We start from the raw sequence: 23,109 nt of genomic DNA, 5'->3' as shown, positions 1-23,109 counted from the left end.
AATATACCGATAAATCTACCTGATATCTATCCGCCCGATAAACTTATCAGGAGGATAAAGATATTCGCTGTTGTACAAACTGTTTTTGTCGGTAGGATTGCTATCGGCGAAATAAGAGTCGGTTGGTAGTAGTTTTTCCCCATATCTAGTGATTTATGCCGTAGAATGGTAACGCCAACGTCTTTCTTTGAAGTTTGAATTATGATTTTGACAATATAAATTGTTTAAAAAAATTTTCACTGACACATCGTACATATAAGGTTAACGTTTAATGTTAGAGGTTAACCTATGCAGTAATCATACAAAGTTTTTATATAAAAACCTTGGTAACCATAAATATCTGCCGGATAAGTGTCTTATCGGCACCGCTGAGTACCCGATAAGTTATCCTGCCGATAATCTCACCGACAAAAATATCCGTACATTGTAATACAGTACAAACTAACTTATCTGCCAGATAACGCTGTCGGGAAGTTTATCGCTATATTGTACAACCGGCCCTTAGTGCGCCAATTTATCTATCGGATAAATTTATCGGGAGTTGGTACAACCGGCCCTTAATGTGTGTTTTGAATACAATGTTAACATTAGACGAAAAAGTTTATGTGATTCAGTGTTATGGAACCGGGGAAAAATCGATGAATATGGTTATTACTCTATTTAATGAAAAATTTCCAAATACTGGAATTAACAAAAATACTTGTTGGCGTTTAATCAAAAGATTTGTTACAACAGGAAGTATTCACTATAAGAAATAAGAAAAAAAATATGATGAAACTGATACAGGTACTTTAGTTGCTTTAGATTCAACGGATATATTTCCTACGATGTCTCTAAGAAATCGAAGCATAAATACAAACATAAGTAAAACACATTTACAAAGAATTTATAAAGCAAACAGAATTTATCCGTACAAAGCCAAATTTTGCCACACTTTGGAGGAAGGTGACGACGCAAAGCGATTGCATTTCTGTTTATCTTTGGGGGAATTAATTTTAGAAAACGGACGTTTTCATAAACTAATATTTTTTTCTGATGAATGTACTTTTACCACAAATGGTATTCCTTCTTCCCAAAACTGTCGGTATTGTCGACAATTGTGATGTCGACAATCCTCATTATGTAATTAATGCAAAAAGGCAGTATTTTAAAAAAGTTAATGTGTGGTGTGCCGTGTCATACAAACTAGGAATAATTGGACCGTTCTTTATTGAAGGAACATTAAACCAACAAACTTATTTACAAATTCTGACAAGGTTTGTTGACGAACTACCATTAGATGTTCGACAGACTCATTTCTTTCAACATGATGGCTGCCCTGCCCATTCAACAAAAATGATTAGTGATTGGCTAAATATTCAATTTGGCGAAAGATGGTTTGGGAGAATGAGCGAGATATATTGGCCGGCCAGATCTCCAGATCTCACAATAATGGATTTTTTTGTTTGGAGAAGAGTAAAACAAATAGTTTACCAAGAACACATTCCGAATGATATCGAAATACTAAAAAATAGAATAACACAGGCAGTTCGATCACTTCCTAGAGAGCATGTACAGGCAACTTTTGGAGCATTCCGAAAACGTATCGAAAAATGCGCAAATTTAGGAGATGATTTGATGAGAGTTACATGTAGTCTGAAGTTATAATTTATTATAACTTCAGACTACCGTGGTTATTGTTGTATGTTTTCATTTTGTTGAATAAACGTTATTATTATTATTTTATTAATAATTTGTAATAATTAAGTGTGATTTTTTTATTACGTTTTTCCTTTCCTTTTCCTCTTTCCTTTTCTGTTGTATTTTTCATATAAAACGCGGAGGTGGTGAGCAGACGTTCGACGAGTTCACGTCAATATTTTTGTTCGACTAAAAGTTGCTAAGCACCTTTTTTAGTGGTACTTCTCAATTGTATCGGTTGTTGCTTTAACCGAGAGAGTACTAAAGTAGTATTTTAAGTAGTTTTTTTTTGTAGGCGAATAAACACTTAATTTGTTTGTGAACATTTTAATAACGTTTAGTTTATTTCTCCCGAACAATCTGAATCTCAAAACAAAAAATCGTAATAAAGTACTATTGACGAAAATAATAAACAATAGGTTTTATCAAAGTAGGCCGATCATTCAGAAAATTTGTTTTTGTAATTCGCTACGGTAATGGAAGCTATAACAGTACTCAAACGGGTGCTGTAATGAGACTCCTTACAGCATCCGATGCTGTAATGAGATTTTAGTAACATTTTATGGAACCAGTTCAAGTTGGTGACATTGGGTCATTAATTTTTCTAGTTGTCAATGTGACAATTTTTGTCTATGGATGTTTAAACACGTTCTTAGCATCGAATACAAAGTCCACAATGATGAGGACATTGACTCTGAGCAATTTCTCTTATTTTGAGAGGTGTACATCAAACATTTTTTTCAGGTGAATATATTTTGTGTTTTGACAGCTTCTAATTGTCAATTCAAAGTTTCTATTTTCAAGTGTTCCGGTGTTACCAACTGCTACATACCTATTTCCCTACATTGCCAAAATTTACTTTATTTTTGTTAAAAAAAAGTATAAAAACGCGAATTACAAAAAATAGCATAAAAAACACGTTTCATAAGACTTAAAGCACTCATTCACAACTTGAATTCGTGCATTTCAAGCGTGTCTTACGAAACTTGTTTTTTAATATACTAATATGGCCATAGTTTTTCATTCTGAACAAAATTTATTAGTAACACTTTCACGTACTGTAAACAGAAAAGGTACTTTACCTACCACAAAAAAAGTTTTTCTTTCACTGTCAAGGTTCACTTGTTTTTTAAAAATTAATATGTTCAAAATTAGTCTTTAACCAAGCAGGGCTAAACCCCAAAAAATAACAATCAATATCGAAAAATTTTTACTTTTTATAAGAGTCGTTTCACCTATCCGGGGACACACTGTATATTATCGTCCCCTTTGATAGACAATCATGCCTATGATATCAATCGAAGATTAGTATTTGTTATGAGACTGCTTGGTATTGGAGTAAGTAGTATTACAAAGTTTTGCTCATTTATATGTTTACCGAAACCAGTTTTCCATTCCTTCTACGATAAAGTCATTGCGAAAATTGCACTTGCAACAAGAACCGTGCGCAACAGATGTTTGTCGAAGGCAGCCAGCGAAGAACAATTCAGAACAATCAAATTGGGGGAATAACAGATTCCGGTGACGGCACATGGAAAAAGAGAGGATTTTCGTCTCTACTTGGTGTGACAACATTGATCGGATGGCGTACTGGTAAAATTGTCGATCTTGAAGTAAAGTCAAAAATTTGTAAAAAGTGTAGTTATTGGAAAGATAAAGAAGATACTGCAGAATTTCAAGATTGGATCGAAGATCATAAAGAAATATATGATATAAACCATCTCGGATCTTCAGGAAAAATGGAAGTGGACTCCGTCGTAGAGATGTTTCAACGATCCGAAGAAAAACATAATTTGAAGTACTGTTTTTACGTAGGAGACGGAAACAGCAAAACCTTCAAAGGTATTATGTACGCTCGGTCCTATGACAATGTAATAGTAACCAAAAAAGCATGCATCGGTCACGTTCAGAACGCCCGCGGATTAGGAGGCAAAGGAAAATTAATTGATGAACTTTCCTTATATTATGGATTGGCTATTCGCAGAAATTGTGATTCCGTGAAGGACATGAAAAAAGAGATCTGTGTTCTACTTTGTATCATAAAATTTCAACAGATGAAACTCCAAAGCATGGCAATTGTCCAGTTTGGATTTTTTGTCCAAATTCCAGCGCCAGTGTATAACATCCCAAAGAAATAAAAGAAAATTATTACCAAAGAGACAACTTTTTAAGCAGTCAATTTCAAGTTTAGACAGACTAAAACAATCCTTTTTTTTGAGCCAATATGACAACGAAGGAAGAAGGTTGCAGGGGAGGCGTTATACACTTGATGACAAAATATTGGCATTACATTTAATGCTACAAAATGGAAAGGGGTATAAGGTGTTATAAACTGTAAAGTTACACTGTGAGGAATAAACAGATTAACACCGTATTTTTAACATCTTTTAACAAAGTTATTTTGACTCTCAAATGTGTTGCAACCTATTAGAATTTAGTTAAATTTACCACTTTTTCGCGGTAATATTTCACCTTATACCGGAGAGTTAAATTACTTCGTAAAATTTTTAACAGTGTATCATTAATCATTACACATTGTTTATAGTTATTGTTCTTTTATATTAAAATAAGACTTTATGTTTATGATTATAATTTTAACAAAAAAATTTATTAAAATCCACAAATATCTTTTATTTTTTTATTTAATTCCACACAAAAAAATTAGAAAATTTTATATTTAAGATTTATCACGTTAGCCGCTATTTAATATTAGTAATAGGCCGAGCCGTTCGGAGCGCTGGTGCCGTGTACAAAAATTTTACGTAAATGTCACATCTATATAAGTTATCTATGGTGGTTACCCGGGAATGCCGCTATTATTCACTTCGTGAAAAATGACTACCTTTTGTTTTAGAAAACTCATTTATAAGGTATACAGGGTGTATCTGAATGAATGCAACAAACTTCAAGGGGTGATTCTTTAGTGAATTTTAAGGGTACAAACACTGACATTTAAACGTCAAAAATATTTCTGACAAAGATTACAAAGCCCACTAAGATTTTTTCAATAAAAATTCATTCCAACTTTTGATCAACAACCTCGTTGTTTAACGGGCAGTGTTTGCTTTATTATTTTTTTTCTCAAAAATTAGTCGTTTTTGGAAAAATTTTAGAGAGACAAAAAAGTTTTAGGATACTTTCATCTACCTATGTAAATTTTTTTTAAATGTATTTACCATCTGCATAAAAAAATCTAGGCAAAAATTGAACGGGGGTGGTTATGTTTAGTAACTTAGAAGAGTAGGTTGAAAGTATAAATAGGGTCAAAACGTGCCCTATTATGAGTTAAACATATTCCCCAAATTTCATTTTCCTAGCGTTTATGGTTTTTGAGAAAAAAAAGTTAACCAAAACTTTTACGCCATTTTTGGAGGGGTGTAGCTCCTTAGGCGAACCGAACTCGCCATGGTTCATATATCAAAGTACCCTTAAAATTCTCTAAAGAATCACCCCTTGAAGTTTGTTGCAGTCATTCAGATACACCTGTATATTACAAGGTAATCGTGGACAAAAAATTTTTTTAACAAAAGAATGGCAAACTGCGAAACAACAGTGCCTATTATTGGAGGTGTTCTAAATTAACCTATCCGTGACCCCCCAAATTTGGAAATGGCGGACGTTCAAGGAGCCTGGATGACTACCGTGCGTCGCAACAGAGGGCGGCATCGGTAGAGAGTCCATGGCTACTGGATCGACCACGTGACGCCACCTACTGAGCAGATCTGCCTAGATGCAAACCAAAGCGATCAATGTTCAGTTGTGCCATCACTGACACACACCTCCGATAGAGCTAGCGTCGCGCTTCGTATTTAAACTACGCGCGCCATCTCGCAATCATCGAGAATTTTTACATTACTTTATACTTAATTTTAATTAAGAAATTTAAAATTTTCAAAAATTTTTTTTACAAAAATGTTTTAAATATATATAAGAATCATATTTTGAGATTAAAAATGATCTAGTTATAATAATTAAGGATTAAAAATTAAAAACAATCAGAAATCAGAAAGAAAAAATGTAAGTTTACTAAAGATAACCTAGTTGTTACGATAACATGAAGAGATGGAAAGTTGTACAGAATGAAATTTCAGCATGTAAATTTTGAATACAGAGCAAATGTAGGAGTAACTGTATATACCTTACAAGGATGGCATAAACGACTTGCATACCAATCAAAGACAACACGGAATTAGACACCAAAGTACAATACCATACACACCACAACAAAATGTAGGTCTGAACGAGAAATGAGAGCTTTGGTAGAAGCGGCAAGGAGTTCGACTTGGAAGATTTTAAAATATTTTGAAGTAAAGGATACATACATGTACCGAAAGAAAAGAGAAGAAAATATAAGAGTAAAAAGGTCTTATTCATGGGATATGAAGAGGATACGAAAGGGTACAGAGTTTATTGTCAAGAAACGAAACGAAACGAATTGAAGTTGCTAGGGACATCATTTTCAAACCAGACATCTAAAATAAAAATATTGAAAATCAAGAAAGAAAAAAACACGAGAAGAAAGAAGATTCGACAGAGAAAACAGATACAGAAGAAGAAGATGGTGAAGAAGAAGAAAACGTTGAAGTTGACATGGGTGATAATGATGAGATAACCGAAGAGGAGGTATGTACATGCTGTTTCATAATTTATGCGCAGGACTTCAGAATTTGATAGCTTATCCAAAAATTTGAAAAAAAGTTTCTATCAACTTACCCTCTAAAATGCACCATTTTCGAGATACAGGGTGTTTAAATTTTACAAACTAATTGGTATTTTGTTATAAAATTTAAAGCCTACTTGTTAAAAATATATTATACAATTTTTTGCACAAAGCTGAAAAACAAATGCTGAAATGTGCGAAATGCGTTACCTCTTTGGTTTGGAGAATTTTGAAAAGACAACTTTTGTATCATTTTTTTTTATTTTGCAATTACTAAGTTAACGCTTACTTTTGTTACTTGTTCTAACGTTTACATAAATTTTGTTTAATCACAAAATAAAATTTTTATTTCAAAAAATTGACCATGTTATTCAACATAAAAGTTAATTTTTCTCGAAAACGGTCAACTTTAGAGCTCATGACCTTCAGTACCTTTTTTGTGCAGAAAACATTGACGTTTCAAATGGGCTCAAAGCTGTACTTTTTCCAGCGGCGTAGAAGTTGGGCAGAAAAATAACCACTACGCCTTCATAATCTTCACCAATTTTGACTTTAAAAAAATTTTCTTGCACAAGACTTAGCTTATTATGAGCAGAAAATGATTACAAACGCTGTTTTCTGTAGATAGATAAACGGTTCCGGAGATATTCGCAAAAAACGATTTTTTTTATTAAATTTCAACACCTTGTATCTCGAAAATGGTGCATTTTAGAGGGTAAGTTGATAGAAACTTTTTTTCAAATTTTTGGACAAGCTATCACATCCTGAAGTCCTGCGCATATATTATGAAACACCCTATATAAACAATGAAACACCTGAAACAGATGGAACACGATGATTATGAGACCTGTTTGATAACTCAAATGGAAGAACTATTACGTTACAAAGCCATGGAATGTATGTATGTACTGGAAAAAAGCAATAAAATCTGAAATAATAATCTAGAAAATGAAACTTGGGAGGAAGTAGATAGAGCAAAGGATGAAAAGTAATGGACGCAAAATGGGTTTTCAAGATAAAAGAAAATGAAAAATAAGCTTTTTGCAACAGGACATCGATTATAGCGATATCTATACTTCAGTAGTAAAACTTCAAACAGTTAGAACGCTTTTAGCTATACCACAAAATTTAACATGGTATGTTCAATGGATGGATGTAAAAAGAGCGTTTTTATATGGGAATATAGAAAAAACGATATATTTGAAACCACCAGAAGGAATAACAACAACAAAGAATAAAGTTTTATAAATGAGAAAAGCTTTATATGGTTTAAAAAAATCACCAAAATATTGGAATAAAAGATTTAATACATTGATGATTGAATAGAATTTTAAACAATTAATGTCTGATTATTGTTTATATACAAAAATAGACAAAGAAACTCGAATATACATATATCGTAATTTACGTGGATGATTTACTAATAATTGGAAACAACAAGGACAAAATTGAAGAGATAAAAATGATTCTAAAAGGGAATTTCAAAATGAAAGGTTTGGGAAATGTAGGAACATATTTGGGAATAAAAATAGAACAATATAAAATAGAGAATTGCAAACCGATTGGAACACCTATGGATCAAAACTTCAACATAGAACAAAGCAAAGCATCAGAAAGTCAAGAACTAGAGACCAGATGTAGAAAGCTAATTGGATCATTAATGTATGCAGCCATTACGACCAGGTCAAATGTTAAACTTATTATAAAGTTGATATGTAAAATGTTTCAATTGAGAGAGGGATGATAATAGATGGCGTTAGAGTTAGTTTAAAAAGTTGTAGAGAGCGTTGATAGTTTTGTTATAGCCGTTATAGCAATCAAACAGTAAAGTACATAGTATTGTTTTCAATATAAATAAAACAATAATAAAAGCTGTTCAAGTTACACCGCTGGTTTTTAATTAAATGACTACGACCACCACCTCTGACAAATGACAAGATGTTTTTGCTGAAATAGTCAGATTTTATATTTGATTCCTCTTCATTCATACTTGATCCGTCAAAAGTTTCATTCATTTGCTCTAAAGTTTTTAAATCTTTTGTAGATAGTTTAAGCCATGAGATGCATCTATTAACACAACCTCTCTTTCAATTTTTTGTACTTTATCTACCGCTGCATTACTTTCATAAATAATTGCAGGCATCGAGTTTTTCCATGCCGATCTTAGTACTCTTATGGATTGATTATGCCAAGAAGAAATTCTGTCTTAGGATGATAGACATTTGTAAACACAATTGACGTAACCTATTTGCACGGTATAATTGACATTACAACGAGGTAGAACTTGATGAACAAACAACGCTGTACAGCTTGCATTTTGCTGACGACCAGGTGGTAGTAGAACAGGACGAAGAAGACCTTGAATATATGGCAAGAAAATTAATCGAAGTATACGAAAGGTGGGGTTTGGTTACGAATGTATCTTTGCGTGGGCGAAGAAGCAAAACACCTGATGGTAAATGATAACACCTTAATTAAAGGATATGAAGAGTGAACTTACCTTGGAACTAAGATGAACCACGGGGCAAAAACAGAACAAAAGCCATAAAGTCCCGTCTTTGGTCAAAAAAGATCTTAAAAAGAAGAAAACAACAACTATATTCCACTATCTTCAACCCTGTGGCGCTGGACGGATGCGAAACCTGGCAATTAAATAAACAAATAAGCAAACCGACTACTGGCAGTTCAAATGGATTTCTGGAGAAGAGCAGCTGGCAAGACTAAACTAGATTGAGTGCCAAATACCGACATACGAGAGATGATAGGAAGACAGTTAAAAAAAGCGCTCCAATGGTACGGCTACGTTCAAAGAATTGGTCCAGGAAGAATCCCGAAGAAAGCGATGTCCGAAAGAAACCTGGCACCAGACGACTGGGAGGACCGCAAAGGCACGAGATTTGCAATTAGATGGCAGAAAACGCTGTAAACCGAAATTATACATATAATTGACATCACAAAAGAAAACTAACCTTATTCAATATTCCTTCACGATATAATTGACATCATAAAAGAAAACTAACCCTATATAACACTCTTTCACGGTATAATTCACATTACAAAAGAAAACTAACTGTACATAACATTATTTGGAGGAATGATTAACGTTTCAAAAGAAAACTAACTTTACCCAACACCACCTATCTGTGGTTGTAGACAGAGTTAACAATGACCATGAAAACAAGAAAACCTAGATACTGAAAAAGGGTAGTAACTTACAGGGTGATTCAAAAAACCGCTGACAGACTTCTAGAGTAGATAATACAAGAAAAATTAAGATGAATAGTCTTAATATACATGGGGTCGGAAATGCCTCGTTGGCGACATATAGCGGATCAAAGTCTCTTTAAAATTAAACGTTATCTGCAATAAAAAGCACTTTTTTTAAAATATTGTCTACGCCATTGCTCTCGACGCGTGTAAAGTCATCAATTATCTATCAATTGGTCTCTTACACAACTTTGATCAAAGCAATAGTTTTTAAGAAAAACACACTTGTAGAAAATTTGTTAATTCAATCAAAAACTGTTGCTTTAATCAAAGTTTTGTAAGAGACCAATTTATAGATAATTGATCACTTTACACGAAAATACTGCCCGTTTGACAAAATTAGCAGTGGAGTTGAAAATATTTTTAAAAAAGGGCTTTTTATTGCAGATAATGTTTAATTTTAAAGAAACTTTGACCCGCTATATGTCGTTAAGGAGGCATTTGCCCATGTATATTAAGACTTTATCTTTCATCTTAATTTTTGATGTATTACCTGCCCTAGAAGTCTGTCAGTGGTTTTTTGAATCACCCTGTATATTAAAGAGAGCTGTAATAATTCTCTGTAATTGACTTAATACTAAATGAATTGATGCATCTTCATTTATAAATTCCATCAAATCAGTAGATCACAAAAATAAACTTTGTTTCTTATAACTATGAAGCTATCATATTTTAAGCAATTTTGATAATCATAAATTTTTTAAAAACATCAAAACTTACCTTTGTAAGTAAGGACTTGGAGTTGAGGGAACAGCTGGTAATGATAAAGTTGATCTTAAAGATAATTTTGATTGTGATAATTCCGAACCCAAATCTTCTAATATTCCACTACTCCTAAAATTATTTAAATTAATAACAATTTGTATTTAATATTTAAATGTTTATTAAAAAAAACTTACTCATCCGAATCCCGAATTCTCATCCTATCCTTCAAATCGAAATCTAATCTCTCCCGACTCGATTCTTTGCTTGAAAATGCATCATCCATACTTCCAATACTGCTTCCAACATCACTAGGTTTCGGAAGAAATTTCTTAAAAGAAAAATATTTTTTAATTTAGTTTTAATTTAAATATAAAATTATTACCTGCGTTTTTGAAATTCGATTCTTAGCCTCCATCAAACTTTTCCTCGCTAAATACCCTCGACAACCCGCTTGGAACGCAATCAAACCCTTTTTAAGTTTTTGCACCCAATTTCTCGCTTTATACCCCCTCCAAGTTTTCTGTATTTTAATCGCAGCGTTAATGGTCCTTACGTATTTTTGAACTAAATACATCCGACAATATGATTGTAACAAAATAACAGAGTTTCGTATCCTTAAATATCGACGTCGTTCTAACGTGGCACGGAACCAACGTTGTAACGTAACGATACTGGCCATAATTTGTTGATGCAATTTACAATCGAGTTTATACTTTTCAGATTCACGCAAAAAGATCTTGCTACATCCCAATTGGTAATTATCTCTATTTAAATTTAATGTATACAAGAAATTTCTCACGTCAATTTGGGAGCTTAATAGTCCTTTGGGTAATAAAATTCGATAAAGTTGGATGAATTCGTCGTATGTAACGCGCACGTTAAAACCTGCACGTCGAATTCGAACCGTCTCCAACATCCCAGTGTATCTTAATTGTCTTTGTACCGTTTCATTATCGAATTCATTCGGAATTTTGTTGCTGTTTGATTTTATGCAACGAATAAAAAATGGGTTTGCTTGATTTAGGGTATCCATTAAGGAATGTAACGATTGTTGAAATTGGGCTGTTACAGTTAAGTATTGCTTTCTGGTTGTGCGTTGACTTCCGGTTGTTAATCCGGTTCTTCCAGCTAACGTTTTTACGGATTGGAGATTTTTTAAGCCCTTTTTTGCACGTTCTCGAGGTCGGAATGATTTGTTTTTCCTGAATTAAAGTGAAAAAGACTTTTTTTAAGATTTAGTTAAAAAAGATGAAACAATCATGCATTTGTTTTATATAAAATCATGCTTAAAAATGAAATATACAAAAATGGGTTTCGTAGTATGTACAAATGGTTTTTGTAACAAATAAATTAAAAAACTAGGTTTTTAATAATAATAATAATACTTTTAGGGTATCTAAAAGTTTTTGGATTTAATACTAAAAATAGCGTACAGAAAGAACAAGCCACCAGGTAAAGATAAAGATAAAAATAAAAAATTATGTATACAAAGATTGTGTATAGGTTCATTTTTATAATAGCCAAGAAGCAAATTGGCGCACACACAAGTTTACAACAGTAACAAGAATATGGTGTGAAAAATAATTAAAGAAAAATGAAATGAATGTAAAATAAAAGTTTATTTGTTTGAATGATTTTATTTTAAAATAAATCAAGCCAAAATTCACATTTAACACCAAATTCAAACGAACAAACCCAATAAAACAAAAAAAGATCCCAACACCAAACATTAAACTTCCTTTTTAAACCACAAAAATATACAACAAAGAATAATATACCACCACCACATAATATATTTTTTTTAATAATTTATTTTTGGACAAATGGTAATTTCAAAAACTTTTTTTATAAGTAAAATTGAGTGGTGGTACATACATAACAATTTGATTGGCCCGTTGCATAACGCGGGCTTCGTTGGGGCAAAGCCCTCGTTCTAATGCTGCTGAATTTGCCGCCGCGTTTCCCGCTGAATCTTTCCGGCGTTTCTCCTCCTCAGATTTTCGATCATTGGGACCGGCCGACGACGATACAGTCCTAGTTCTTTGATAAAATTGGGGCCATGATAAACGGTAGTGGTTGTTAGATGAATCGGGTTCTGGATTTCTGCCACCTGTTGGTCTGCTACTGCCCATCTGAACGCCTTGTTTGCTATTTATACCAAATTCGGTTTCTTTTCTTTCTTTTTTTAAGATTTAGATTTTTTTTAAAACCCAACCCAAATTTTTTTACAATTTGTAAGTTTTTCTAAAATTCTTTTATACCGGGAATTTTATATAATTCGCAATATATGAATGTAGTAACAATAGTTACGAAACTACTATGCACTTGCTTTGTCCCACATAGAATGCAACATAGCTTAATGGTAGAGGCATTGAGTAGTTTTGTAAAGAAAAAGTTTTGCTTCGAAAAAGGTGACGTCTTTATAACAAACCTGAGTCTCTCAAGACGGGTAAACCCGACTGTTTCTAGTTCTAGGTCTAGTGTTAGTTTTACTTTTCGTTCAATAAAAATATGCCATAACCTAACGCTGAATAACAATTAAAACTGGAACTAACGCTAGATCTAGAATCATTCTAGTTTTAGACTTGCACTGTCACTAGAACTAACATTATACCTAGAACTAGAAACATTTGGGTTTAGCTGTACGTCTCTTAAGACGGCTAAACCCGAATGATTGTAGTTCCTATTCTAGCGCCGTATAATAATTAAAACTAGCCTCAGACGCATGGCTAAACCCCAAACTTTCTAGTTCTAGCTCTAGTGTTAGTTCTAGTTTTACACTAGCACTCGAATTAACACAAGACCTAGAACTGGAATCATTCGGGTTTAGCCGTCTTGAGAGACGTGTGGCTAAACCCGAATGTTTCTAGTTCTCGGTCTAGTGTTAGCTCTAGTTTTAGTTCAATAGAAATAATTATATATAGAATATATATAAGTAGTGATATCTAGTGCTAACTAGCGCTAGTTAGCACTGCGACTAGCACTAACACAAGACCTACAACTAGAATCATTCGGGTTTAGCCGTCTTGAATGACGTGCGGCTAAACCCGAATATTTCTAGTTCTAGGTCTAATGTTAGTTCTAGGGACAGTGATAAATAGGGCTAGTTAGCATAAGGGGTGTCAAAAGGCGGAGGGGTGTAAACCAAAGGCTTGGGGGAAAAATAGGTTGGTAACTAGACCTGGTGACTTTTAAAAAAAAAAGTAGCAGTCTACCTTGTCGGTAATGGTTTAGTTCCACTACCAACCACTAGGTGGCGCGTTACTTTTTTTTTTTTAAGTCACCAGATCTAGTTACTTTTCCGATACCAACCTATTTTTTTTTCACCACCGCCATAGGTTGGTACCCTTCCCTATCCTTTTACATTGGATTGATGACTAGTTCTAGGTATAATGTTAGTTCTAGTGACAGTGTTAGTATAAAACTAGAACTAACACTATACCTAGAACTAGAATCATTCGGGTTTAGCCGTCTTTAGAGACGTGCGGCTAAACCCAAATGATTCTAGTTCTAGGTATAGTGTTAGTTCTAGTTTTACACTTGCACTGTTACTATGTACTACTAACACTTTGTATGTACTACTATGTACATGTACTACTTTGTATGTACTACTACTTATTTGGGTTTAGCCGCACGTCTCTAAAGACGGCTAAACCCGAATGATTCTAGTTCTAGGTATAGTGTTAGTAGTACATAGTAACAGTGCAAGTGTAAAACTAGAACTAACACTATACCTAGAACTAGAATCATTCGGGTTTAGCCGTCTTTAGAGACGTGTGGCTAAACCTAGACTACCAGATTATTGTATATTGTTACTGAACTATAACAACACTGTCTTTCCCGTGTTAATCCGTTATATCGAGGTTTTACTGTAATGTCAATATAATTTGAGATGTTGCATTTTATGGGGGACAAAGTAAGTAGGTGCGCTCTGGTTTCTATGGAAATATACCGGGTGTTTCATTTAAAATGACATATACATACTTATATCTCAAAAACTCGAATTGAAAAAAGTTTCAAGTAAACATTTTTTGCTGAGAAGGGGGACACATTGTACATACACATGATCAGAATTTTTTTCAGGGTTGCCTAACGGCCCTTCTGACGTCATTTTTATTTTTTCAAATGGCACATATACTTTTTTCTTTTAAAGTCTTAAACAACTTGACAAACTGATTACTTTATGCTTAAAATTTTTTTTTCTTAAACTCTCCGTTGTGAAGGTATCAACAAAAACAAAAATAAAATAGCATGTTTCAAAATGTAATTAAAAAAAATTTATTAATAAAAAAAAAACGATTTAATTAATCGTAAAATAATATTAAAATTCTTATTAACTTTTGAAATCGTCTTAGAAAATTGATTAAACATTTTTTAATGTTTATAAGTCGAGTAAATCCTGTTCGAAACCTTGTTTGGATGTCTGCTAACTTGCACGTGGGATAAAAATTCCAAGCGAAAAAATCATTGTGATCAAAGCAAAAATGTTACAAATAGTTACAACATTTCTGGAATATGGTAACGTGGAGGAAAAAAAGACGAACACGTGCAAGATCGGTTACGAATAAACACAATCAAATAGCTGTTTTAGCAGCTGTAGATGTTAATCCTCATGTAAGTTGCCGTCAATTGTCAAAAGATTCAGGCATTTCGTTAACGAGTGTATGTACATCGGATTTTGAAACTTAATAAATTTCATCCGTATCGTGTCTACACCAACAATTACATGGCGATGATTTCGAAAATCGTGTGCAATTTTGTACTTGGGCTATGGAAAAATTAAGATTAAATGAAAATTTTTGGTCAATATACTATTTTCCGACGAATCCTCTTTCACCAATCACGGCCAAGTAAATCGTCATAACATGCACTACTAGTCACATGAAAATCCTCGTTGGCTAAGACAAGTTGATCATCAAAAACCTTGGTCAGTTAATGTCTGATGCGGCATTGTTGGCAATAAAATAATTGGACCTGTTTTTATTGATGGCAATTTGAATGGCAGAAAGTATCGAAATTTTTTGTTGAACGATTTACCGGTTTTGTTGGAAGATCTTACTCTGGAGCGAAGACTTGCGCTATGGTATCAGCATGATGGATGTCCATCACATTATGCTCTAGCCGCAAGAGAAGTTTTAGACGAAATGTTTCCTGAAAAATGGATAGGACGTAATGGACCGGTGAATTGGCCAGCTAGATCACCCGACTTAACTTCTCCCGATTTCTTTCTTTGGGGTTACCTCAAAGAGAAAGTTTACAACCAAGTTCCAACAACACCAAACGACATGAAAAACCGTATCAGAGCAGCTTGCGAATCAATAACTGAAGAAATGCTTGGCAATGTGAAGAGAGGTCATCATTTTGAGCATTTAATCGAAGTATAAAGGTAACTTTATAAATTTTAATCAATGTTCTAAGGTGATTTCAAAAATGAAGAAGAATTTTAATACTATTTTACGATTAATTAAATCGTTTTTTATTAATTAATTTCTTTAATTACATTTTGAAAAATGTTGTTTTATTTTCCTTTTTGTAGATATCTTCATAACACAGAATTTAAGAAAAAAAATGTTTAAGCAAAAAATACTTAGTTTGTCAAGTTGCTCAAGACGTTGAAAGAAAAAAGTATATGTGCGATATGAAAAAATGAAAATGACGTCAGAAGGGCCTTTAGGCAACCCTGAAAAAAAATCTACTCATGTATACCCTGTACCCCCCTTTTCACCAAAAAGAGTTTACTTGAAACTTTTTTCGATTCGAGTTTTGGTTTTGGAGATATAAGCATATGTCATTTTAAATGAAACACCCTGTATTTTAGAATATTGCATTTTAAGTGAAATTCACTAAATGTGACTATTTGACAAAAACAAAGTGTATAGGACAATGATGTTACTAAAAAATTTTTACAAAAATTAACCAGAAAAAGCGAAACTAGACAGATTTTTGATAAAATTACAGTCTAATACGGAGTCCCATAAGAACTTGATCTGTTGCTGTTTTAAATATTTATTAATAACATGCCTAGCTGCTTGTTACACAGCTCGGAAGTTGTACTTTATGACGATGATAATACCCGCTCTAATTTTAACACTCTTAATCAAGTTGTGTCTAGATCTACTCAGGATCTACCCTATCTTGGTTTAAATTTAATAATCTTACAGTGGATTCGTCTAAGATTAAGTGATCGAGATTTGCTCTACGAGGAATTCCACCAAATATCACTCAGCTGGTTAAATATCTAGGACTGATACTTAATTCCAAGCTGTTGTTAATTTTTGTTACTAAAAATCTGATAAATATGGTACCATTTAGAGCTTACAAAACCAGAATTTCGAAAACCGGGATCTTGGACAAAATTGGTGCAGTATTTAAAACCGATATATTCGGGATTAATTTATCGATCCAGATTTCTGGGGAAGTGGTAGTGCGTAGTGCTTGCTAAACGTGGCGCTGACGCGCTGTCTTACAATTCCAGTTAGGACTTGTTAGACGCTAGAAGGCACAATTAACAACAATTTAGTTTACAACTCATAAAGTAAGTAAAGTTCCAATAAATAATATTTTATTATTTAAATTAGCTGGTTATGGATAAAAAAACGATTTATTAATCATAGAAAAGGGGATGATGAAACATCAGTGTGGTATCATTTCCTAATAGAGTTCAATGGACAAATTGCTAAATGTAAAAAATGTTCTAGGGAAATAAAATGTACTTGGAAATAAAGGTACACATACATACAATTCACGAATTTAATGTGAAGAAAAGATGTGAACCCACTACCAGCGACTCTGATAGTCAAATTATTTCCAAGAAACCAAAACTGACTACCAGCTATTTCAAAAACAAGAAGAATGATACACTTTCAGAAGTACTGGCCCGTATAACTGCTTAAGATGGCTTGTCATTTTATATCTTTATTGCCTCACAAGACATCAGAGACAGTTTATGACTAATATGACTAATAGATGCTGAACATCAGTTATGCTTGGCTCATGGTAAATTTAGCCATAACAGATGTTTTCTATAAGACCAAAAGTATAAATGATGATGACGATGATATAGTTGAACAAGAATATAACGAATCCGATGATGAAGTAGAAGGAAGGTATATGGATGGTGTCATCATAGAGCATGAGTTCAGAGTTATTTCTAGGATTGACTTTAACCAAAATTTCGTAGCGTTTAAGTTGTTTAAAAGCTCACGAACAAAAAATTACAAATTTTTATTATTAATTAGATTGTCGCACACTCTGGAGAAGTTTGTTGGTTATGTTAGAGAAATTTTATGACTTACGACATTGTATTCAAAAAGCATTATGAATTTATTATTCGTACTTATTGGCAGTTTGGCGCCTGTAAAAGTGACAATAGATGCGTTATGCCGAAGAGATTCAAGTCTTTTACTGCCAAGGCTTCACTAAAATTCATTGTAGATACGCTGTCTGAACAAGAAAGTTGAATTGCTTTGAAATTGCGAAATGCAATTGCTAAATATCTGCGAAGTGGTCATCAAGAAGAAAATGAGATACTGCAACGCATAACTAAAGTATGCACTACTACTTGAAAATGTGCAAGAACCATCCTGCTTATCATCAGACACAGAAGTAATCATTGTACCACCACTAGAATCCTCTAGTTCTCTGTGTGATCGCGACATACTAAGAAGGAAATTGCAGGAAGCCATAATGGAGTCGTTTCTTTAATGATAAAACTAAAATAATCCTTTAATGATAGTACAATAAATTAAATTTGCGTTTTTATTTTTCTTTTATAGTTTCAGCAATAAAGAAGTCAATATCGGTATTAATACCGGGATTCACATTGATTGAACACCGAAAACAGGTATTCTAAGCTCTAGTACCATTTGACAATTTGATTGAGCTGGAGTGGTGGGCGTTTGAGAGTTACTTTCCTAAACTGTCCGGGCCCTGCTTATTATGAACACTTCTACCTGCAGATATCCTACGTCATTCTATGTTGGGGTCACTCTATTCACGCTGCCCAGGCTTTTCGAATGCAAAGGAGATGGTTGAGAGTTATAACTTGCGCTATACAGAATGTTGCGGACCAAATTGATTTCCATGTTATTTTTTTGCTTGCTGTACTCAGCTTATGTAATTGTCTACATCAAGAATATAGAAGTTATGAGTCAACAGGTGTTGGAACAGGTGTAACAATATGGATTTTATCAAGGTTTTTATGAGAGGCATTACAGAAGATTATCTGATGACGTAGAATATTTTAAGGATTATTAATAATTAGAAAATATTTTATGTCATTGTGTAGTTAATCATATCTGATAATGTTGTGGGAGTCATAATAGATTTTACCAGGTACCGTTGTTCTGGTTCCAAGATATCAAAACAATCTTAATTAACTAATCTCAATTTAGATCTGATTGTAAATGTTTAAAAAAAAATCTATTCATTTGGGTTGGGTTTTAAAAAAACTACATTTAAAAAAATGAGTTAAAAATAAAATGAAATGTGAAATGAAGGTAGTTTTTTGTTGTTGTAATAATTAATAGAAACAATTAACAGCCAAGAACAACAACGAATGAGATCACAAAAACACACCATACATGCACAAAAAACTGTTTGTTTTTGTTTAAAACGGAATTTTAGAAAGGGGGGCTAAAAAAGTGCCGTTGGAAAGAATAAAGGGGGTGGATTTTCTGAACGAAAACTACCATACGATTTTTTGTGTTTTTAAGGGGTTGGGGGTTTATAAAATCTCTTTTTTTATCTTGGAATATCGGACTTACGCAATTCTGTTAACGGTTAGGTTCACCGCAGAAACGGTCACAAGATAGCTAATAACAAGAAAGTCCTTCAGTATTTTTTTTTAATTTTGTTTTAAATAATTCAAAAAGTTTATTAACTTTTTAGAACTTTTTAAAAACGTTTTTTTCGCGGCAAATAATGATAAAAAACATTTAATAAGCTTAATTCAACATTAAAAAATACTAAAAAGAAAAATAAAACTATATATAAAGAAACCAACGAATAAATTAAAAATTAATACATAAACAATAATAAGCACCTTTTTTAGAACTAAAAAAAGTGCTAAAATTTGTAAATTTAAATAATCAAGAAAATTTTTGATTTTTTATAATAGTAATTTACCTTATAATGTTTTCATTGGGGACATGATTCCTACTATATCTTTGTTGAATATTATTCTTATTCCCATCAACTCTTCCTTGGCGATGTTTTCTTCCAGCCTCATGGAAAGCAAAATACGCCCGGAAAAAAGCTCGAACGATGGCCCAACGAAACACAGCCACCGGATCAGCTCCAACCAATTCGCGAACAAACGCCATCGAGCTGTTCTTTAACACCCCAACGATGTCTTGTCGCATTAAATCCAAGTTTTTCTCGCGCATATCTGAAACTTGGTATTTAACCTTTCCGGCGTAGTGAACCACGATGAAAGCCCCTTCGCGTTTTTGAGGTTTTTGGTAAAACTTGCTATCTTTATGGACCGTGTTGAATTTTTGAAGGAGGGTTTCGTTTGTTGCACCAGGAAAACTAAAGAAAAAAATATATAAATAACAATAAAAATATAAAAGATAACTTTGTTAACGTTTAATGCGTTATCAACAAAAACTAATGCGGATATTCTATTTTAAAACCTAGATAACATTTAAAACGAATTAAAAGGAATTACATCCGAAAGAGTTTTCATTCATAATAATAAAGTGTTTATATTAAAACACGTTTAAAACTTAATTTAATTTAAAATATCTTTAATTCTATTTGTGCCAATTAATCCATTAAGACGCACCTTTTCGTATTTATTTTTTTTTCAAGCTAAATTAAAATAAATTTTTGCTATTTATTTCATTAAACCATTAGTATAACTATTAGTAAGTCAAAAAAATCTTGTAAAATTGTTTTTGTAATTCGCGACGGTAATGAAAGCTATTACAGTACTCAAACGAGTGCTGTAATGAGACTCCTTACAGCATCCGATGCTGTAATGAGATTTTAGTAACATTTTATGGAAGCAGTTCAAGTTGGTGACATCGGGTCATTAATTTTTCTAGTTGTCAGTGTGACAATTTGAATTGGAATTTAGTAATTTAGCGTAGTCCCACGAAAATAACGAACAACAACGTTATTTTCGTGGGACTTCTCTGGAAGTAGTGTTTTAATAAAACTCTGAGCAATTTCTCTTATTTCGGGAGGTGTACATGAAACATTTTTTTCAGGTGTATACATTTGTGTTTTGACAATTTGTAATTGTCAATTCAAATTTCTATTTTCAAACGTTACGGTGTTACCAACTGCTACATACCTATTACCCTACATTGTCAAAATTTGTTTTATTTTTGTTAAAAAAAAAGAGATAAAAACGCGAATTACAAAAAATGGCATAAAAAACACGTTTCATAACACTTAAAGCACCCATTCATTAAAAAAAATCGTGGCTTCGTCACTCGTTTTTAAACTTGAATCTGTGCATTTCAAGCGTGTTTTATTTATTTTATCATAAACGAAACGCGCACCTTTGCCTGAAAACAAATACTTTTAAAACTACGTCAAGTATTTTTGTATACCATTGTTTGCAACCTTTTGGAGGGCAATAGTTGCATAAAAACACTTTATTGACTCCGCCCATTTTTATCGTACCATCAATAGGAACAAAAAAATCAAGCTACTTACCCTACGTATTATATGTATAACCGCATTTATGCAAGTAAAGTGAACTCTTAGTTGTAGTTATAGTTTTTTGTGAATCTTAAAATTAATTTTCAATCAAGACTGCAAAAATAAAGTGTCATAATAGTTATTTATATTACAAGTGGGCTAGAAACATATTTACTGTACGAGTGTGGAGAATGAGTGTAATCACACGAGTACTGTAATTATGCTGTGTGATATACAACATTTTATCTGCGACTGCTAAAAATTACTTAAAAATCAATTTCTTTAAAAAAGTCTATTTTGACATTTATAAAAATATTTTGAAATAATTGTTGACAATTTTGAATTAATGTAAGTTTCAATAACATGTTTACTCATCTGGACGAAGTGTTTCGAAAGGTAAAAACATAACAATTAATGTTTATAATAAATAGTATTGTTTCTCTTTAAATAGGTAGCACTTTTTCTTTTGTATTGTTGCTCGTTTCAATAAATTAAGTCTGTTCTGATTGGACTAAAAATGCGTTACGTAATGAAACCAGTGCGGTAATGAACTTCATTACGTAAATCACCTCAAATGAATGTGGTAATGATGACTTATCCAAGCAGTGGTAGATAAAATAAATAATTAGTAAATGGCAATAAATAAATAATTTACGTATGTAATAATTTTTTGTCCTTATAATTCAGTAAGTACGAGATGAAAACGGTACTGACAAGCAAAGAAATGCTTTCTCTGTTGGAAGAAGGTATTGTCGATGGAAACGCTAATATAACGAAGTAAACCGATGAAGAAGGTGTAGACGATAATCTCATGGAAGATGGGAATATCGAAACAGACATTACTGGAAGTTTTGAAATGCACCGTCATAAAAACGTCGACGATGAAGATTCAGAAGATGATGTTAAAAGGCTGGAAAAGAGAACAGAAAATTAGGTACCGAACTGGACGAAAATTCAAAATCCATCTTACTCCGTTGCGCCTGAAAAAAACGACCTCTTACAATTAGTGGAAGACATAGATGTTCTCCACGCTAATAAAACACCCATGGAAATGTCCTTATTTTTTGACGATGAAATTGTAAATCAAGTTGGAAGTAGTTTTTAAAATACTTCCTCTTGCCCAGCCTACACGGTATAACAGAAAAGAATGATGGTCACATTTGAATCACACTCCCTCCCTCGTCCTTATTATCAATCCCAAATTATCGCCTACTGAAAAATGATGGGGAGTTTTCACGAGGCGGGGGATTGGCGTTGTTTGTTCGCGACCATTTCAACATCAATATTATTGCTTAATCTGGTGGGTAGCAGCTGTTGGGCACGTTTTACTGCCCACCGAACTTACATTACTTTGATCAGTTATAGGATGTACTGGAGAGGCACACTCTTAATTACGATACTATTCTTCTCATGGGCGACTACAACACATGTCTCTTAAGGAACAACCTACGATGTGAAAAACTTAAATTCACCACCTCTTCGGTCAATCTTTCTATTTTACCAACCCAACCTACATACCATTTACCAACATCTTAGTCGATGTTAGACCTTACTATAACGTCCTGCCCAAACAGCATATTTTTATGGTGGTCAAATTTAAGCGTCTTAGTTCTCCAACCACGACTTGATCTATTGCGCACTTGAGATTTGGCGTCATGTGATACCTAGACGTTATGTCTCCACTCAAAATTACAGGAGAATCAAAGATTAAAGAGTAAACAAGATGTGACGCATCGTGTCGGCATCTTTGATGTAAGGCTCCTTATTTTTATGACCTGGATCTTTAAATTGTAATGGTTTGTTATTGTCAGAGCATTTAAATTGGAATGTCTTTTCAAAACTAGAATTTCTCACTCTAGCGTCGCATCTTGTTTACTCTTTAATCTTTGGCAGAATCAACAGCGATGCATTGATATCTGATGCTTTTGCGATACAAACGGCAAAAGGTTAACTACTTCAATACACACATTAGTGAACTGTATGACTGTCATGCCCTTTACTTCCACGCAAAACAAAACACTTGCCTGCACCCTGGCTCAACAATGAGGTCAGAGATCTCATGCGCAGACGCAATGCTGCAAAAACTCTTCTTCGAAGACATCCTTCCAATGCTAATTGGGAAAACTACCGTGCTTTACGTAACC

General features: G+C 33.2%; 1 protein-coding gene across 7 annotated transcripts in view; it reads right to left on the bottom strand.

Moving 5' to 3' along the window:
• The window catches only part of LOC111425090 (unconventional myosin-IXa-like), a 52,358-nt gene that overhangs the window by 20,136 nt on the left and 9,113 nt on the right, over nt 1-23,109 (bottom strand). For 5 of the 7 annotated variants that reach the window (XR_002707688.2, XM_071195314.1, XM_071195313.1 and 2 more), the window contains 5 exons: nt 19,439-19,843; nt 12,188-12,460; nt 10,695-11,514; nt 10,507-10,640; nt 10,328-10,441 (listed from right to left, as the gene is read on the bottom strand). Coding sequence is in view for 6 of the 7 variants with exons in the window: in XM_071195314.1 (XP_071051415.1) it covers nt 10,328-10,441; nt 10,507-10,640; nt 10,695-11,514; nt 12,188-12,460; nt 19,439-19,843 (1,746 nt within the window). In the remaining variant the exon portion in view is untranslated. Of the gene's footprint in view, nt 1-10,327; nt 10,442-10,506; nt 10,641-10,694; nt 11,515-12,187; nt 12,461-19,077; nt 19,126-19,438; nt 19,844-23,109 lie in introns of all 7 variants that reach the window. The other 2 variants (XM_071195315.1, XM_071195316.1) reach the window with 2 other exon arrangements.

The sequence above is a fragment of the Onthophagus taurus genome, chromosome 3 (genome assembly GCF_036711975.1).
Source record: "Onthophagus taurus isolate NC chromosome 3, IU_Otau_3.0, whole genome shotgun sequence".
NCBI classification, from domain to species: Eukaryota; Metazoa; Arthropoda; class Insecta; order Coleoptera; family Scarabaeidae; genus Onthophagus; species Onthophagus taurus.
Note: the sequence above shows the minus strand (reverse complement) of the source record. Positions and strands in the feature narration are given on the sequence as shown.